Here is a 16,607-nt window from a genome sequence, read left to right as displayed (position 1 = left end):
AGGAAGACAACATTGCAGAGACATCTATAATGTCTAATTATATTGTTAAATACATAAAGGACATAAAATCATAATGGAATTGTAATAAAAAAAATACTCCCACTAGGGTAACAAAAAAAAACATTCATTCAAAGGCAGCTGATCATCCAGGCGTGTTTGAGGAGCTGAATTCTAAGTGAGGTTTCAGTTTGCTGAAGGTGACGACAGATGATGGACTTTTTATTTTGTTGAAGACTTTTTTCTGTAATCTAAATTACATTTGTGATTGACAATCTTTGTTGTGATACCTTTATGGGCATAAACATTTAACATTTAAATAGGCCATCACAAACGTGACCAAAAAATTAAATAGATTTGCCATGAAGGCAAACAATTCTGTATTATTTCAGTTAACAAACTTTGCCATCTTATTTATATTGAAACATATTTTAAATAAATTGTATAGTACATTTTGGTCTGGTAATTCACTGGAAATCCACCCCTCTGGTGGGATCAAGATAATCCAGTTTTCTGGGATCAAACTAATCCCAATCCTGTGTTGTCGGTTTGACTACCCGTTTTGAAAATGTTATCCAGATTAAAGCTTGGATTTGATTTTCTGATCTGATCAGATATCAAAGTGATCCTAATCCTGTTTTTTGGTTTTGAACTAAACTACCCAAAATCCAAATCTGATATGATCAGATAGGGATACAAAATGTTTTACTACTGGGCCCTGATGTCAGTTTATTTGATCCTTCTTGCCGATTAACAGTGCCCTCTAGTGGCTATGTTCAGACTGCAGGCAAATGTGGCCCAAATCTTTTTTGCTCATAATGTGACTCAGATCAGCCTTTTTCACAACAGTGTGAGTAGCACAAATCTGATCTTTTCAATTCTGATTTGGGCCACTTTCACGTGGTCCTAATTTAAATCAGATACAGGTCTGATTTGTTTTAATTAGCTGGCCTCCACTGCATTCAATTTATAGATTATAAACCATAAACTGTGACTTCAGTGTCCTCCATGTTTACGTCCATCATCGTTATTGTTCATTTGTGCATGTGGGTCAGTTCAGGAGCATGAGACCAGTTAACACAAATTTTTTTTTTTTTTTATGTGAACAGCCAAACAAAATAAATCAGAATTGAGCAGTAAAGCTTGCAGTGAACACAGCCTAACATACATCAGAGTGGACAGGTGAAACAGGAAGTGCTTGCCAGGTGAAACAGGAAGTGCTTGCCAGGTGAAACAGGAAGTGCTTTACCACGGTTTATTTTTGCAATATCCCTTCAAACCACTATATTGTCAAACAATAAACCTCTTCCTCATATGCCTGATGGCAAACAACTGCAAAGAAAAGACGAAAGAGAACAGCGCTTTAAAGACTTTAAAAGTGTTTTTTATTTATTAGCATTTTAACAACTTAAAAATCCAATAACGTGAATATATTAATGACTATTCCTGCCCTCCCACTCCGAGCACATCGACCGTCTCCTACTACAGTATGTACACCGCATTACACAAAATACATACATCTCTGTTATGAGTTATACCCTTATGTTTTCATTTTCTTTTACCTGTATTGAGAGACAGAGGTCTTGTTTTACTGCGGCAACAAGTACTACTGAGCAGAACAATAATCAGTGTATCCGACTGGCACAAAAGCCTAGTTTGAACAACAGCTGAGCTTAGAGCTCGTCAAACAGAGCCTATTGGGTATTAGACTTTGGACCTTTGGGGACAGAGCTTTCAGCGTGGCGGCTCCCATCCTCTGGAACTCCCTCCCCGCAGGACTTTGACCCCCTTTGACCCCTAATTTTCCTACATTGAATGTTGTGTCTGTCCACCATGTCTGTTATTGTTGTTATTCCCCCAATGTAAAGCGACCTTGGGTTTTTTGAAAGGCGCTATATAAAACAAAATTATTATTATTATTATTAGTTTAGTAGCCTACCAATTTAATTCAAAACGTTTTTCAAATGGCATATTCAGCGCTTCATATATGTTTTTGAGTGTTAGATTTGACTTAATATCGTCAAATAGATTTGCTATGAACTACCTTGAAATCTCCTTGAAATCTACCCAATAGAAACAAAAACAAAAATCATAATACCTCTATGACAACAAATGGAGAACATACACGTCTGACGTTACAACAGAAAAGGGATGAATAATACCTATACTGGGTGCCAACGTACTGTCCATCAAAGATATGCTAACGCATACACATCCTAGGCTAGGCTACTCTCCCAATCTGGGTTGCATCGACAACCTCAACAACCTGAATTGTCTGACGATGAAACAGGAAACTACGGCAGGTTAGGTTGCTATGCCTTTGTCAGCAGGTTCCAGTGAATGACTTAAGCCAACAATATGAAGGCTTGACAACAGACATATATCCAGGGTCTATCCAGACAAGAACCCACCATATCTAGTCCAAGCTACCTTTAAAGTAGGACTGGGCAATTAATCTAATGCTATTATCAATTACGATTTTGGCTTCCAACAATTATGAAAACAATATAGTCAACTTTTAGCCAGGTTGTGTTTTTGAGCCAAGCGTGGTTTTTAAACCAGGTCATGTTTTTGTTTTTCAGTTGAATTATATATTTTTTGATCCACTTTTTCTCTTCCTGTTTTTCTGTATTTTCCTCCCATCCCAATTTAGTCGTTATGTCAATTCCCCCCTCCCCTTCCTGGTTGTTGCGCGCATTTGCCCCCTACGTGCCGGTCTAGGGAGCCCTGAAGTCTATCACATGCTTCCTACGATACATAGGAGACAGCCAGCAGCCTCTTTTCACCTGACAGCGAGGACTCTCATTGGCGAAGTGTAACGCGTGGGAGGTCACACTACCTTCACCATTTCCCTCCCTCGCTGTGCAGGCACCCTGACCGACCTGTAGGAGTCGTTGTTTACAATGACCAGATTACCACCCACCGGCTTCCCTCCCGCTGACACCGCCAATTGTGCCACTATGACGGCCGGCCAAGCCGGAGGCAACGCTGACAGCCGGATTCGATACCAGTGTCTCTGCGGTGGTAGACAGATGCTTAGTCCGCTGTGCTACCCGGCCGCCCTCAGTTGAATTATATTTAAACTTCAAGAAAACATGTTTTTTACAAGTTCAATAAATGCATGACGTTTCCAAAGTTCTAATTGTGATTATGTTTTTTTCCATAATCGAGCAGCTCTACTTAAGTCTATGTCACTCCTCTTCCCATATATAATATATATTTATAACCATGAGGCCCATGTGTCCTTTGATATAGCAAACTTAAAATATGTTACTGGGGAATTGTGAATCTTTGCACTTAAAAAAAAAATTTAGGTTTAGGGTAGGCTCAGGAATGAGACAATTGTTCCCATAAACAAGCAAGCCTCTACCAGAAATAACCAAAAATTAAAATGTTTAAGGTACTTGCAGAAATGAAGACGCATACTTTATCAGTCAAAGTATTATGATGCACAGCTGTGAAATACACATACCTGCAGTCATCTTGCTACCTTCATGTCATCGTCTCCCAACAGAACGTATAGCTGCAGTCATCTTGCTACCTTCATGTCATTGTCTCCCAACAGAACGTATAGCTGCAGTCATCTTGCTACCTTCATGTCATTGTCTCCCAACAGAACGTATAGCTGCAGTCATCTTGCTACCTTCATGTCATTGTCTCCCAACAGAACGTATAGCTGCAGTCATCTTGCTACCTTCATGTCATTGTCTCCCAACAGAATGTATAGCTGCAGTCATCTTGCTACCTTCATGTCATTGTCTCCCAACAGAACGTAAAGCTGCAGTCATCTTGCTACCTTCATGTCATCGTCTCCCAACAGAACGTATAGCTGCATCTGCACTGACCTGTCTGGTATCTTGCAAATTAAATTAAAATTAAACTACTTTGCAACGGGACAGACATCATTGTATTAATATCACGATTTAAAGATACAATCTGTGATTGGAGTCATGTTTTCAGTTATGATAGGCTAAAACTTCGCTGGGAGCAAACCTTTCCTGAAGCTGAGGAAGATACTCAGGGATGATTCTGTGGTAGACATCTTTAGCAACTCCTTTTAGCCACAAATCATGCCCAGGAAACTAGATGATTAATTGCGCTGTTTCGTTTTTAAGATATGCATAAGATATCCATGTTAGGTTCGACTTTTCTCAACCTTTGTTAATTTATTTGTGCATTTCAATTATTTGTCAATAATATTTTATATCAATAGTATTTTGATGAAGAAATTCTCGACAACCTGAAAGAAGCAAACAAATCTTATGTTATTATAATATAATAAAGGGTGTGAGTTTTATGATCCTAAAGCTGCGATAATGTGAAGCTCTGCTTACCCCGCCCTCTTTTCTTGATCCTCCAATCACAGCTGTTTCTTCCCTGGAAACAAAGTTTGTCCGAGGGAAGCAACAGTTGCGATTGGAGAAAAATTAATTTAAAAAAGAGGGCGGGGCTTGAGATCAAGATAATATTTAGAGGCCGACTGATGAAGAATATGCTTATTGCATCATGAGTTTACAGCCGAGTTAACTTCGTGGGAAAGGGGTCTTTGTCTTGTTTGTCCAAATCACAGATCGCTACTTTACCAACATGAAGCTTCTGAAGAGTTCCGTTCAAGAATCACAATTCAACACCCTCTAATTAATCTCTCATGAACATTAAATTAAACACTTTATCCAATATATCGTCAACTATTTAAAAAGGCACTTTGCATTTGTATCCAGCTAGGAAAGTGATGGCCGTTAGTGTAGTGATATCTGATTAACAGTGGCAAAATACACATATAGTTGTGACATCATAAACAAAAAAAGGAATATCTCTAAGGGATCGACAAACACAATATACAGGCGAGAGCAATTAGGTTGCATACTCACTTAGATGTTAATATCCAGAGCTTTGACTACAGAATATACAGTACGTTTTCTATGTTGGCAATAATGTTTTAACACGGAGGCAACATTAATTTGTGTCATAGCTATAATCTTGCCACAAACTCTTGTCATTGTCATAACTTAAGTATCTGCGCGGCCCCCGATCCACACGAACACACAGAATAAAACCCTTTAGAGATGAAATTCCTCTCCGGAGGCGTTATGATGGTGAACATGCAGATAATGCTGATCTTAGTGTCCTAGTATGGCCTGAGAGCTAAGAGAAACGATGGTACGTGAATCACATAGACGAGAGGTATTGTGCGAACGCTCCTCGCTCCACAGGAAGTGGTCAGGCAGACCTACGCAGGCTGTGATGATAGTTACATGTCGTCTTGGTATGGTGCCGTCAGCACCAGCGGGGCTTAGCGGCCCGACCCTGTGTCCGTTAATAATGTCTTGTCCGCGACGCCGTTTCCCCCGGTGTGGGGGTCCGGTCCTGACCGGCGTCCTCAGGCCTTCCCCGCCTTCATGTAGGTGGGGATGGTGCCGCGCTGCGTCAGCCCCTCGAAGCGCTTGTACGTGTAGTTGAGGAACACCCAGTCCTTGGACTTAAAGTCCGGCTCTGTAACGTTAGCTGTTGAAAGACAGAGAGACCCGTCATCCCACTCATCGCCTCCAGAGGGCGATACAGACCATACACGCTGCTAGCAGTGCATTATGCTATCATTATGCATGAGCTCTGTTATTCATACTGTATGAACTTTGAACTCTGTTGACTATGGACCACTGCACGTCTTCCACGTTACATGGAGCTCATGGGAGAGCGCGGGAGATACAATTAATGAATGTTGATTAGAGCCTTATAATAATAATAAAAATGTATTTGTATAGCACTTTTCATACAGAAGTTGCAGTTCAAATTGCTTCACAACAGTAAGTGGCACTTTGTGGTTATAGCTACGGCTCTGGGGGTGCTGGAGACATGATCCAATATACTTTTTTTATATGCCTGAGTCTCGTGAACATGGAGAGACCAATCCGTAGCTACAACCACTTACAGTACGTCAAGGTTCTCATCAACATTAATTCATTTTATCCCCCCGCGCTCTCCCATGAGCTCCCATGTAACGCGGAAGTGCAGTGGTCTATACTCACTACCTACCCAGTACCCACTGCTTTCACAACCGCCCTACACTGTAATCATAGTAATCAAAATAATCACCACTACCTACTTCATACTGTAGTCTATCCATATAACTCTGTATGATAGCATGTACAATAGTGCTGAATATACCATATTAGGGGTGTAACGATTTGACCCCACAACGATTAGATTAGATTACGATTCTTCAACGATTCAATGCATCATGAAATCTCTTCATTTGACCACGATTCGATTAGATACATTTTCGATCAGTTAATTCCCCAAAAAAATTTGAATACACAAATGTGGCTGGGGGAACTAACTGATTCACTCAGCATGAATGGACTATAGGTCAATAATAGGGGTGTAAATATATGACCCCACAACGATTCGATTATGATTCTTCAGGCAACGATTCAATATTAATTTGACCATGATTCGATGCGATTCGACCTTAGGATCGATGCATCGATGCATTGTTACACCCCTATACCATATATATAAATATATATATATTTATTCTTACCGTATATACTATATATATCTATCCACATCTGTCTGTAAATACCTGCATATAATCCTGATTACATATCTGTAGATACTATATCTATATCTGTACATAATAATAATATATTAATCACCATATAGCATATTTCATTACTGTGCATATTGTAATGTACCCTGTGTACATTACCCTAGATAGTACTGTACATTAGTACACTGCATAGTATTGTATATTATATGGTAACTCAGAACATTGTACATATGTCTATACCGAACACTGTGACCTCATTTTTCTTCTTCTAAATTACATGCTATATTATGTTATTTGATACTATCTTGTCTAGCACAGTCTCTGGAGCGTAACAGTAAGAAGCATTTTGTATGAAAGTATTCTGTACTTCTGTATGACAACTATTAAAGAACTTGAACTTGAACTTGAACTTGTAACAGACCTGGCTGCTGCAGGATGTGTGACTCTGTGATGTGTAACAGACCTGGCTGCTGCAGGATGTGTGACTCTGTGATGTGTAACAGACCTGGCTGCTGCAGGATGTGTGACTCTGTGATGTGTAACAGACCTGGCTGCTGCAGGATGTGTGACTCTGTGATGTGTAACAGACCTGGCTGCTGCAGGATGTGTGACTCTGTGATGTGTAACAGACCTGGCTGCTGCAGGATGTGTGACTCTGTGATGTGTAACAGACCTGGCTGCAGGATGTCAGACTCTGGGAAGTCATCAAAGTTTGACGTGTCGTCGATGCTTCTGATCTCGATGGAGATGGCTGCTGGTCGCTCCCTGTGGAGGAAGACAGACATCATCCTCTTTAACCTTTTGTAGTGTGGCAGTGAAAGGGTTAACCTTCTGTATTGTCGCAGTGAAAGGTTAACCTTCTGTAGTGTGGTAGTGAAAGGGTTAACCTTCTGTATTGTCACAGTGAAAGGGGTAACCATTTGGTAGTGTGGTAGTGAAAGGGTTAACCATTTGGTAGTGTGGTAGTGAAAGGTTAACCTTCTGTAGTGTGGCAGTGAAAGGGTTAACCTTCTGTAGTGTGGTAGTGAAAGGTTAACCTCCTGTAGTGTGGTAGTGAAAGGGTTAACCTTCTGTATTGTCGCAGTGAAAGGGTTAACCATTTGGTAGTTTGGTAGTGAAAGGGTTAAACGGCATAGTTTGGGTTTTTGGAACCCTGGCCTACTTACAGCCATGCTGTGATTTAGCACAATGACATCCAGACGTTTTCCTTTGATACTACTTTTAGTCAGGGGAGTGTCATGGTTTCTCCATAGAGCTCCATTATACTTTTAGTCAGGGGAGTGTCATGGTTTCTCCATAGAGCTCCATTATACTTTTTGTCAGGGGAGTGTCATGGTTTCTCCATAGAGCTCCATTATACTTTTAGTCAGGGGAGTGTCATGGTTTCTCCATAGAGCTCCATTATACTTTTAGTCAGGGGAGTGTCATGGTTTCTCCATAGAGCTCCATTATACTTTTAGTCAGGGGAGTGTCATGGTTTCTCCATAGAGCTCCATTATACTTTTAGTCAGGGGAGTGTCATGGTTTCTCCATAGAGCTCCATTATACTTTTAGTCAGGGGAGTGTCATGGTTTCTCCATAGAGCTCCATTATAATTTTAGTCAGGGGAGTGTCATGGTTTCTCCATAGAGCTCCATTATACTTTTAGTCAGGGGAGTGTCATGGTTTATCCATAGAGCTCCATTATACTTTTAGTCAGGGGAGTGTCATGGTTTATCCATAGAGCTCCATTATACTTTTAGTCAGGGGAGTGTCATGGTTTATCCATAGAGCTCCATTATACTTTTAGTCAGGGGAGTGTCATGGTTTCTCCATAGAGCTCCATTATACTGTTAGTCAGGGGAGTGTCCTGGTTTCTCCATAGAGCTCCATTATACTGTTAGTCAGGGGAGTGTCATGGTTTCTCCTTAGAGCTCCATTATACTTTTAGTCAGGGGAGTGCAATTTTTTCTCCATAGAGCTCCATTATACTGTTAGTCAGGGGAGTGCCATGGTTTCTCCATAGAGCTCCATTATACTGTTAGTCAGGGGAGTGCCATGGTTTCTCCATAGAGCTCCATTATACTTTTAGTCAGGGGAGTGCCATGGTTTCTCCATAGAGCTCCATTATACTGTTAGTCAGGGGAGTGCCATGGTTTCTCCATAGAGCTCCATTATACTGTTAGTCAGGGGAGTGCCATGGTTTCTCCATAGAGCTCCATTATACTTTTAGTCAGGGGAGTGCCATTTTTTCTCCATAGAGCTCCATTATACTTTTAGTCAGGGGAGTGTCATGGTTTCTCCATAGAGCCCCATTATACTTTTAGTCAGGAGTGTTCCCCACCCACCCCCTACCCAACCCCCCCCCCCCCCCCCCCCACCCACCCACCCAACCCCACCCCACCTACCCAACCTCCTCCAATGTACAGTTTCTACGTCAAATGTATATACACTCTTTTTCTGGACACAAACAGTACTGTATTTGCAAATCTGGTATGTCATAAATGTATAGATGTAGCAGTACTGTCTATCTGTATGTCGTGTGTGTCATATATGTTATGATGAATTGAAAATGGGGGACCCTGATGTAAACAAGACGAAAGTCTTTCTCTGGTCTGTATCCCCTTAATAATTGTATGTATTGAGCTGTACTGTACTGTACCCATTCTGCAATCTGTTAATAAACGTTTCAATCAATTCAATCAATCAGTCATGGTTTCTCCATAGAGCTCCATTATACTTTTAGTCAGGGGAGTGTCATGGTTTCTCCATAGAGGCTGAGCCCCATTATACTTTTAGCACCGCAGCTCAATGCAAGTAGGGGGCAACTCAGTCACGTGATTCAGCAGGTGTTTCTGATTGGCTCGAACACAGTATGTTTATAAACAAAAGACCTGTCTATATATAGAGGAAGAGGTACCTGATGTGCTCCCAGTCCACCGGCTCAAAGAAGGCGTGGCTCTTCATCTCCTCCACGCTCACAGCTCCAATCCTGTTCTCCGCATCCGTACAGTACCTGAAACCCACGAAGAAGAGGGACGCGGCATCAGAGGCAATAACTAAGACCTTCGTGGCCTTGCAGAGTGGCAGCGGATATACGCATTCATCTGTAGTCTCAAGATCTACTGTAGTCCTGCATGTTATCAACAAATGTGCATGCTGTGTGAATTTATGTGTGCCATTATTACTGTCAAAATTGTAATAATTGTGGAATATTCCTATAATGAGGCTGTATGTGTATGTCACCTGAATTTCCCCAAGGGGATTAATAAAGTATCCTATCTATCTAACATGACACGTTCTCTTTTCAAATGAAAGGCGCTATGGGTAACATTCAGCCACTAGATGTCGCACTAGAGCACCAGGATGTAATTTATCCAATCAGGACGTGCATTCCACGTGGGGAAATGGGACGTAGGGAGGGGGTACATGCATGCAACATGTAAACAACAAGATACATTTTGGACCTGCTAAATTCTTTTAAATCATACATTCATTAATTAATATTTTTTTGGGGGGGGAAAGCAATACTTTTATTCTGCACCTTTCTAAAAGTTCTGTGGATGTGTTGTTTATTTTAAAGGGGAACTATTTTACTATTTCTTTCACTATTTGGGCACTTTTACACAATTCCTGTGAGTCTATGGAACACCTCTGTAATATTTTTTTTTTTATTATTCATTGTTTTGTATTTCTAAATCAAGTCCTCAAAAACAGCATTTTTCTACCTCAAGATCTCGAGCCGTTTTGAGCCTGGGCTCCAACCACTGTGTGCAGCTCATCTTGTACCTCGCCATTATCATGCAGCGGTGTCTTTCTGACATCACAAATCATCACATTTTCAGATGACTCAGTTCAGTGAGGGTGAATATTGTGAGGGGAGAATTGGAAGAATGCGCCAATATGAGAATTAGAGACATAGATCATATTAATATAAGTTCACATAGCTAGGAAACAATGCTAAACACTCAAAAAGGCCATTTATAAGATAGTTCCCCTTTAAATTATTACTCTACATACAAATATTATCTATAGCACCTTTAAAGTTGCAGTAGGCAACTTTACACATTGTGAGTTGACCTGCCTCTGCATCACGAGGAACACAATGTCTTACAGCGCAGACACACCAGTCCAGTCGCACGCAAAGGCGGGCGGGCGACCAGCGCTTCACTTTCGCTCCCATGTTAACGGACGTAGCTGTGCCCACCGGCCGCCAGCGGGCGCGCGACTCGCGGGCTTGGAAGCGATCGTTTTCACTTTGGTTGGATTCAGAGGCGTGCGCCATGCGCATTTTCACAGAAATACACTCAATATCTGCATTATTACCACACATATAGATGTTGTTCAACCAGCTAATGTGTCTGTATCTTTCCCAATACAAATAAACCATATTACTATACTTTTTCAGGAGTACAGTCACACTGATCATCATTCTAAAATGAATTCTAACATTCTAATTAATTAAATAATAACTGGTGGTTATACATGCTAAATGGACAATAGAACACTGGAACTGGACATTTAAAAAAAATCTTCAAACGGGGACTGACTTCGCATATAGACTAGGCATTTACAGCTGTCCCAATGTAAATGTGCCTTCCTCCGTGTGCTTTCGCCCGCTCTGAAGTCGGACTCTGTGTGCCCGGCTGGTGTGTCTGCACTGTTAGTCTTCTGATCCGGCCCCGGCAACACTGCATGGCAGGCTATAAGCATCTGATTGGTTGTTGATGTAGGGAGCTGATGTTTTTGGCCAATCAGATGTTTTTGGCCAATCAGATGTTTTTACCACAAAGTTCCCAGAGTTGCATCGGAAAACTAAGACTAGCATCACGTTCCTCGTCAGAAAGTAAACCACCTAAGGCTGGGAAATATATATTTATATTTTCTATTTAAAAGAAAATTATTCAGCTTAAATCTGCTAGTGCTTCTGGGATTCTGTGGGAAACCTTTGTTGCAGGTGCTTGAGTGATGCCTCTCTCTCTCTCTCTCCTCTCTCTCTCTCTCTCTCTCTCTCTCTCTCCCTCTCTCACAGACAGACACAGACAGACAGACAGGCAGACAGACAGACAGGAGGACAGACAGGAGGACAGACAGACAGACAGACAGACAGACAGGAGGACAGACAGGAGGACAGACAGACAGACAGACAGACAGACAGACAGACAGACAGACAGACAGACAGACAGACAGACAGACAGACAGACAGACAGACAGACAGACAGACAGACAGACAGACAGACAGACCTCAGGATCATGTCTTTGGCTCGCTCTGAGATCGGAACCTCCGGTGGAAACACCAGCGTCTCCTTCCAGGTCATGACCTTCCTGTATGTCTCCTGGGGCGTCTCCGAGCAGAAGGGCGGGTAGCCTGGAGGGGCAGGGGTCAACTAGAGGTCAACTAGACTTAGTGGTCAGACATTCCTAATAGTTCTGGAGTTCTGCAGCAGTCAGACAGGAATGAACACACACACACACACACACACACACACACACACACACACACACACACACACACACACTTACCTATAAGCATCTCGTACATAATAACACCTAGAGACCACCAGTCACAGAGCTTGTTGTATCCCGTCTGCATGAAAACCTCGGGGGCGATGTAGTCTGGGGTCCCCACCGTGGAGTAGGCCTGGGGCGAGGAGAGATGACATCACAACATTAAATACTTGTTTTAGGCCTGGGGCGAGGAGAGATGACATCACAACATTAAATACTTGTTTTAGGCCTTGGGCGAGGAGAGATGACATCACAACATTAAATACTTGTTTTAGGCCTGGGGCGAGGAGAGATGACATCACAACATTAAATACTTGTTTTAGGCCTTGGGCGAGGAGAGATGACATCACAACATTAAATACTTGTTTTAGGCCTGGGGCGAGGAGAGATGACATCACAACATTAAATACTTGTTTTAGGCCTGGGGCGAGGAGAGATGACATCACAACATTAAATACTTGTTTTAGGCCTGGGGCGAGGAGAGATGACATCACAACATTAAATACTTGTTTTAGGCCTGGGGCGAGGAGAGATGACATCACAACATTAAATACTTGTTTTAGGCCTGGGGCGAGGAGAGATGGCATCACAACATTAAATACTTGTTTTAGGCCTGTGGGGGGGGGGGGGGTGAGGAGAGATGACATCACAACATTAAATACTTGTTTTAGGTTGGGCGGCTAGGTGGTGTAGTGGGCAAGGCGCTCGCCACCAATGCAGGAGACGCTGGGTTCGAGTCCAGCTCTCCGCATTGCTATCAGCTTGGCTGGTCGTTCATACTAACACAATTGGCAGTGTTAGGGGTGGGAAAGCTGATGGGTGGGGATCGGACGTTGTGGACAGCGACTCCTACAGGTCGGTTGGTGCGCGCTGCGCAGCAGAATCAGGAAGCGACGGGGGCGGCGTGTCCCTCCCACGCAGACCCCCGCCGCTGAGAGATCGCGCTGTGCAGGTGAAAAGATGCGACGGCTGCTTCCTCGAGTACCGGAGGGGACACGTGATGTAAGGCTTCGTCCACATTGCAGCCGGCTTGTGGGAGGCATGGCCTAACAGCGTTCGAGACAGGGGAGGGGTAGAATTGGACGATACGAAATTGGGATGGGAGAAAAATAGAAAATGGGAGAAAAAAGTAGATAAAAAAAAATACTTGTTTTAGGCCTGGGGGGCGAGGAGAGATGACATCAAAACATTAAATACTTTTTTTCTGAAATGTGGCCTTCGATCCCTAGTGATGTAGCTTTTTTTCTCCCATCTGCAATTTAGTCGTTATACTGTCGGTCTGAGGAGGGTGTAGACTACCACACGCTGCCCTACTGTCGGTCTGGGGAGGGTGTAGACTACCACACGCTGCCCTACTGTTGGTCTGGGGAGGGTGTAGACTACCACATGCTGCCCTACTGTTGGTCTGGGGAGGGTGTAGACTACCACATGCTGCCCTACTGTCGGTCTGGGGAGGGTGTAGACTACCACATGCCTCCTCCGATACATGTGGAGTCGCCAGCCGCTTCTTTTCACCTGACAGCGAGGAGTTTTCACTGGGAGAACGTATAACGCGTGCAGAGGTTCACGCTATTTCCCCCAGATCCCCTCTCTGCTGAACAGGACCGACAGGAGCCGCTGTTTGCAACGACCAGGACTCACACCCCACCCGCGTGGGAACACTCTGCTCAGGACCTCCAGTGCTGCGGCTCTCTTGACAGTTTCATAATACATATGGCAATAGATACGCAGCTAAAAGTACTTTCACCCTAAAATAGAGGCAACATATGTTATTTCTATGATACTGTGCTTCTCAAACTCTCCCTGAAATAGAGTTAAAGGAACACGCCAACATTATGAGAAATGCGCTCTCACCGTCTTTCTCCAGAGTCAGACAAGAAGATGGATATCAATTTCCTCTCTGTGCGCTCAGTAGAAAGCTATCCGGCTGCAATTGGTCTCTAATCGATCTTCTTGTCGGACTCTGGAGAAGACGATGAGCGCATCATAATGTTGGCGTGTTCCTTTAATGTTGGTGTGTTCCTTTAATGTTGGCGTGTTCCTTTAACATGTTATTCATATGATACTGTGATTCTCATTAAATATGTGGGTGCTTGTTGACCACAAACAAGAGCCTAAAGCCCTCCAAACACAGTTTTCTATTGGCTACTCATAACAGAAAGCCCTCCCAACACAGTTTTCTATTGGCTACTCATAACAGAAAGCCCTCCAACACAGTTTTCTATTGGCTACTCATAACAGAAAGCCCTCCCAACACAGTTTTCTATTGGCTACTCATAACAGAAAGCCCTCCCAACACAGTTTTCTATTGGCTACTCATAACAGAAAGCCCTCCCAACACAGTTTTCTATTGGCTACTCATAACAGAAAGCATAAAAACATACACATTTAAACAAATAGATCACCTGAATCACCATTCATCTCACTTCTCTCTCCTGTTGAATAAACCTACCAGCTGTCTCTCTCCCTGTTGAATAAACCTACCAGCTGTCTCCGATTCTTCTTCCACGTCTCCGCTTTCCTCTTGGAGTTCATGTTCTGAAAGGCTGTGGGTTGTAAAAATAATAACAACGACAGAACGTCTATTTAAGTGAAGTGAGAGAAAAAGATGTCTTCATTAGTGTTTTCCCAAAACTATGACAAAGGAGAACATGAACAAGAAGTTCTACCTAATGAAAAGATATCAAGGTCATGAGATCTGCTCTGTATGATTATATACATATCCTATCTCATATGATCACTTTACATTTTCTTTTATCACTTGGTTTTAACCCTTTCACTTCAACACTACAGAAGGTTAACCCTTTCACAATCACTACCACACTACAGAAGGTTACCCTTTCACTAACACACTACAGAAGGTTAACCCTTTCACTACCACACTACAGAAGGTTAATCTTTCACTACCACACTACAGAAGGTTAATCTTTCACTACCACCACACTACAGAATGTTAACCTTTCACTACCACACTACAGAAGGTTAACCCTTTCACTACCACTACAGAAGGTTAACCTTTCACTACCACACTACATAAGGTTAACCCTTTCACTACACACTTTATAATAGCTACCATCTTCTACCCGATATATATTGTAATTCAACTCACAGAAGTCACGGTTGTGTTGCTCTTTGTCAGACATTGTACTGTGTACTCACAGAAGTCGCTGGGGGGGTTGTGGGTTAGATTCCTGTAGAACTCTGTGCGGTGGGCCTTCTTCAGGCCCGTACACAAGCCGAAGTCAGGACAACTTGACGTGTCCCTGAGAGAGAGAGAGAGAGGTGAGAGAGAGAGATACAGAGAGAGAGAGAGAGAGAGAGAGGAGAGAGAGAGAGAGAGAGAGAGAGAGAGAGAGAGAGAGAGAGAGAGAGAGAGAGAGAGAGAAGAGAGACAGAGAGAGAGGGGAGAGAGAGAGACAGACAGACAGGAGAGAGAGAGAGTGGAGAGAGACAGAGAGAGAAAGAGAGAGAGCGAGAGAGAGAGAGAGAGAGAGAGAGAGAGAGAGAGAGAGAGAGAGAGAGAGAGAGAGAGAGAAAGAAAGACAGAGACAGAGAGAGACAGAAAGAGAGAGAGACAGAGAGAGACAGAGAGAGAGAGAGAGAGAGAGAGAGAGAGAGAGAGAGAGAGAGAGAGAGAGAGAGAGAGAGAGAGAGAGAGAGAGAGACAGACAGACAGAGAGAGAGAGAAATAAACTCTTATATATACATACTATAAGACAAACAACAAAATGTTTGACTAGGTTGAAATGTTAGCAATGGCATGTAACACTCTCTCTCACCCTGGAGTGTGTGTGTGTCTCTCTCTCTCACCCTGGAGTGTGTGTGTGTCTCTCTCTCTCACCCTGGAGTGTGTGTGTGTCTCTCTCTCACCCTGGAGTGAGTGTGTGTCTCTCTCTCTCACCCTGGAGTGTGTGTGTGTCTCTCTCTCACCCTGGAGTGAGTGTGTGTCTCTCTCTCTCACCCTGGAGTGTGTGTGTGTGTGTGTGTGTGTGTGTGTGTGTGTGTGTGTCTCTCTCTCACCCTGGAGTGTGTGTGTCTCTCTCGCTCTCACCCTGGATTGTGTGTGTGTCTCTCTCTCACCCTGGAGTGTGTGTGTGTCTCTCTCTCACCCTGGAGTGTGTGTGTCTCTCTCGCTCTCACCCTGGAGTGTGTGTGTGTGTGTGTGTGTGTCTCTCTCTCACCCTGGAGTGTGTGTGTGTCTCTCTCTCACCCTGGAGTGTGTGTGTGCCTCTCTATCTCACCCTGGTGTGTGTGTCTCTCTCTCTCACCCTGGAGTGTGTGTGTGTCGTGTGTGTGTGTGTGTGTGTGTGTGTGTGTGTGTGTGTGTGTGTGTGTGTGTGTGTGTGTGTGTGTGTGTCTCTCTCTCACCCTGGAGTGTGTGTGTCTCTCTCGCTCTCACCCTGGATTGTGTGTGTGTCTCTCTCTCACCCTGGAGTGTGTGTGTGTCTCTCTCTCACCCTGGAGTGTGTGTGTCTCTCTCGCTCTCACCCTGGAGTGTGTGTGTCTCTCTCGCTCTCACCCTGGATTGTGTGTGTGTCTCTCTCTCACCCTGGAGTGTGTGTGTGTCTCTCTC

The 16,607-nt window shown here is 43.3% G+C and overlaps 1 protein-coding gene across 1 annotated transcript in view; it reads right to left on the bottom strand.

Annotated features, from left to right (window-relative positions):
* Positions 1-1,367: 1,367 nt before the first annotated feature.
* Positions 1,368-16,607, bottom strand: part of LOC311241966 (serine/threonine-protein kinase 38-like) — a 72,908-nt gene continuing 57,668 nt past the window's right edge. Inside the window, 8 exon segments of the mRNA XM_084330923.1 lie at positions 1,368-5,502; positions 7,221-7,312; positions 9,447-9,542; positions 11,771-11,894; positions 12,050-12,167; positions 14,519-14,580; positions 15,194-15,278; positions 15,280-15,297. Of these exon segments, the coding sequence (XP_084187049.1) occupies positions 5,378-5,502; positions 7,221-7,312; positions 9,447-9,542; positions 11,771-11,894; positions 12,050-12,167; positions 14,519-14,580; positions 15,194-15,278; positions 15,280-15,297 (720 nt within the window). The 3' untranslated portion in view covers positions 1,368-5,377.

This window comes from Notolepis coatsorum, assembly GCF_963971535.1.
Source record: "Notolepis coatsorum genome assembly, chromosome: 15".
Lineage (NCBI taxonomy): Eukaryota > Metazoa > Chordata > Actinopteri > Aulopiformes > Paralepididae > Notolepis > Notolepis coatsorum.
This window is presented reverse-complemented; position numbering and strand designations above follow the sequence as displayed.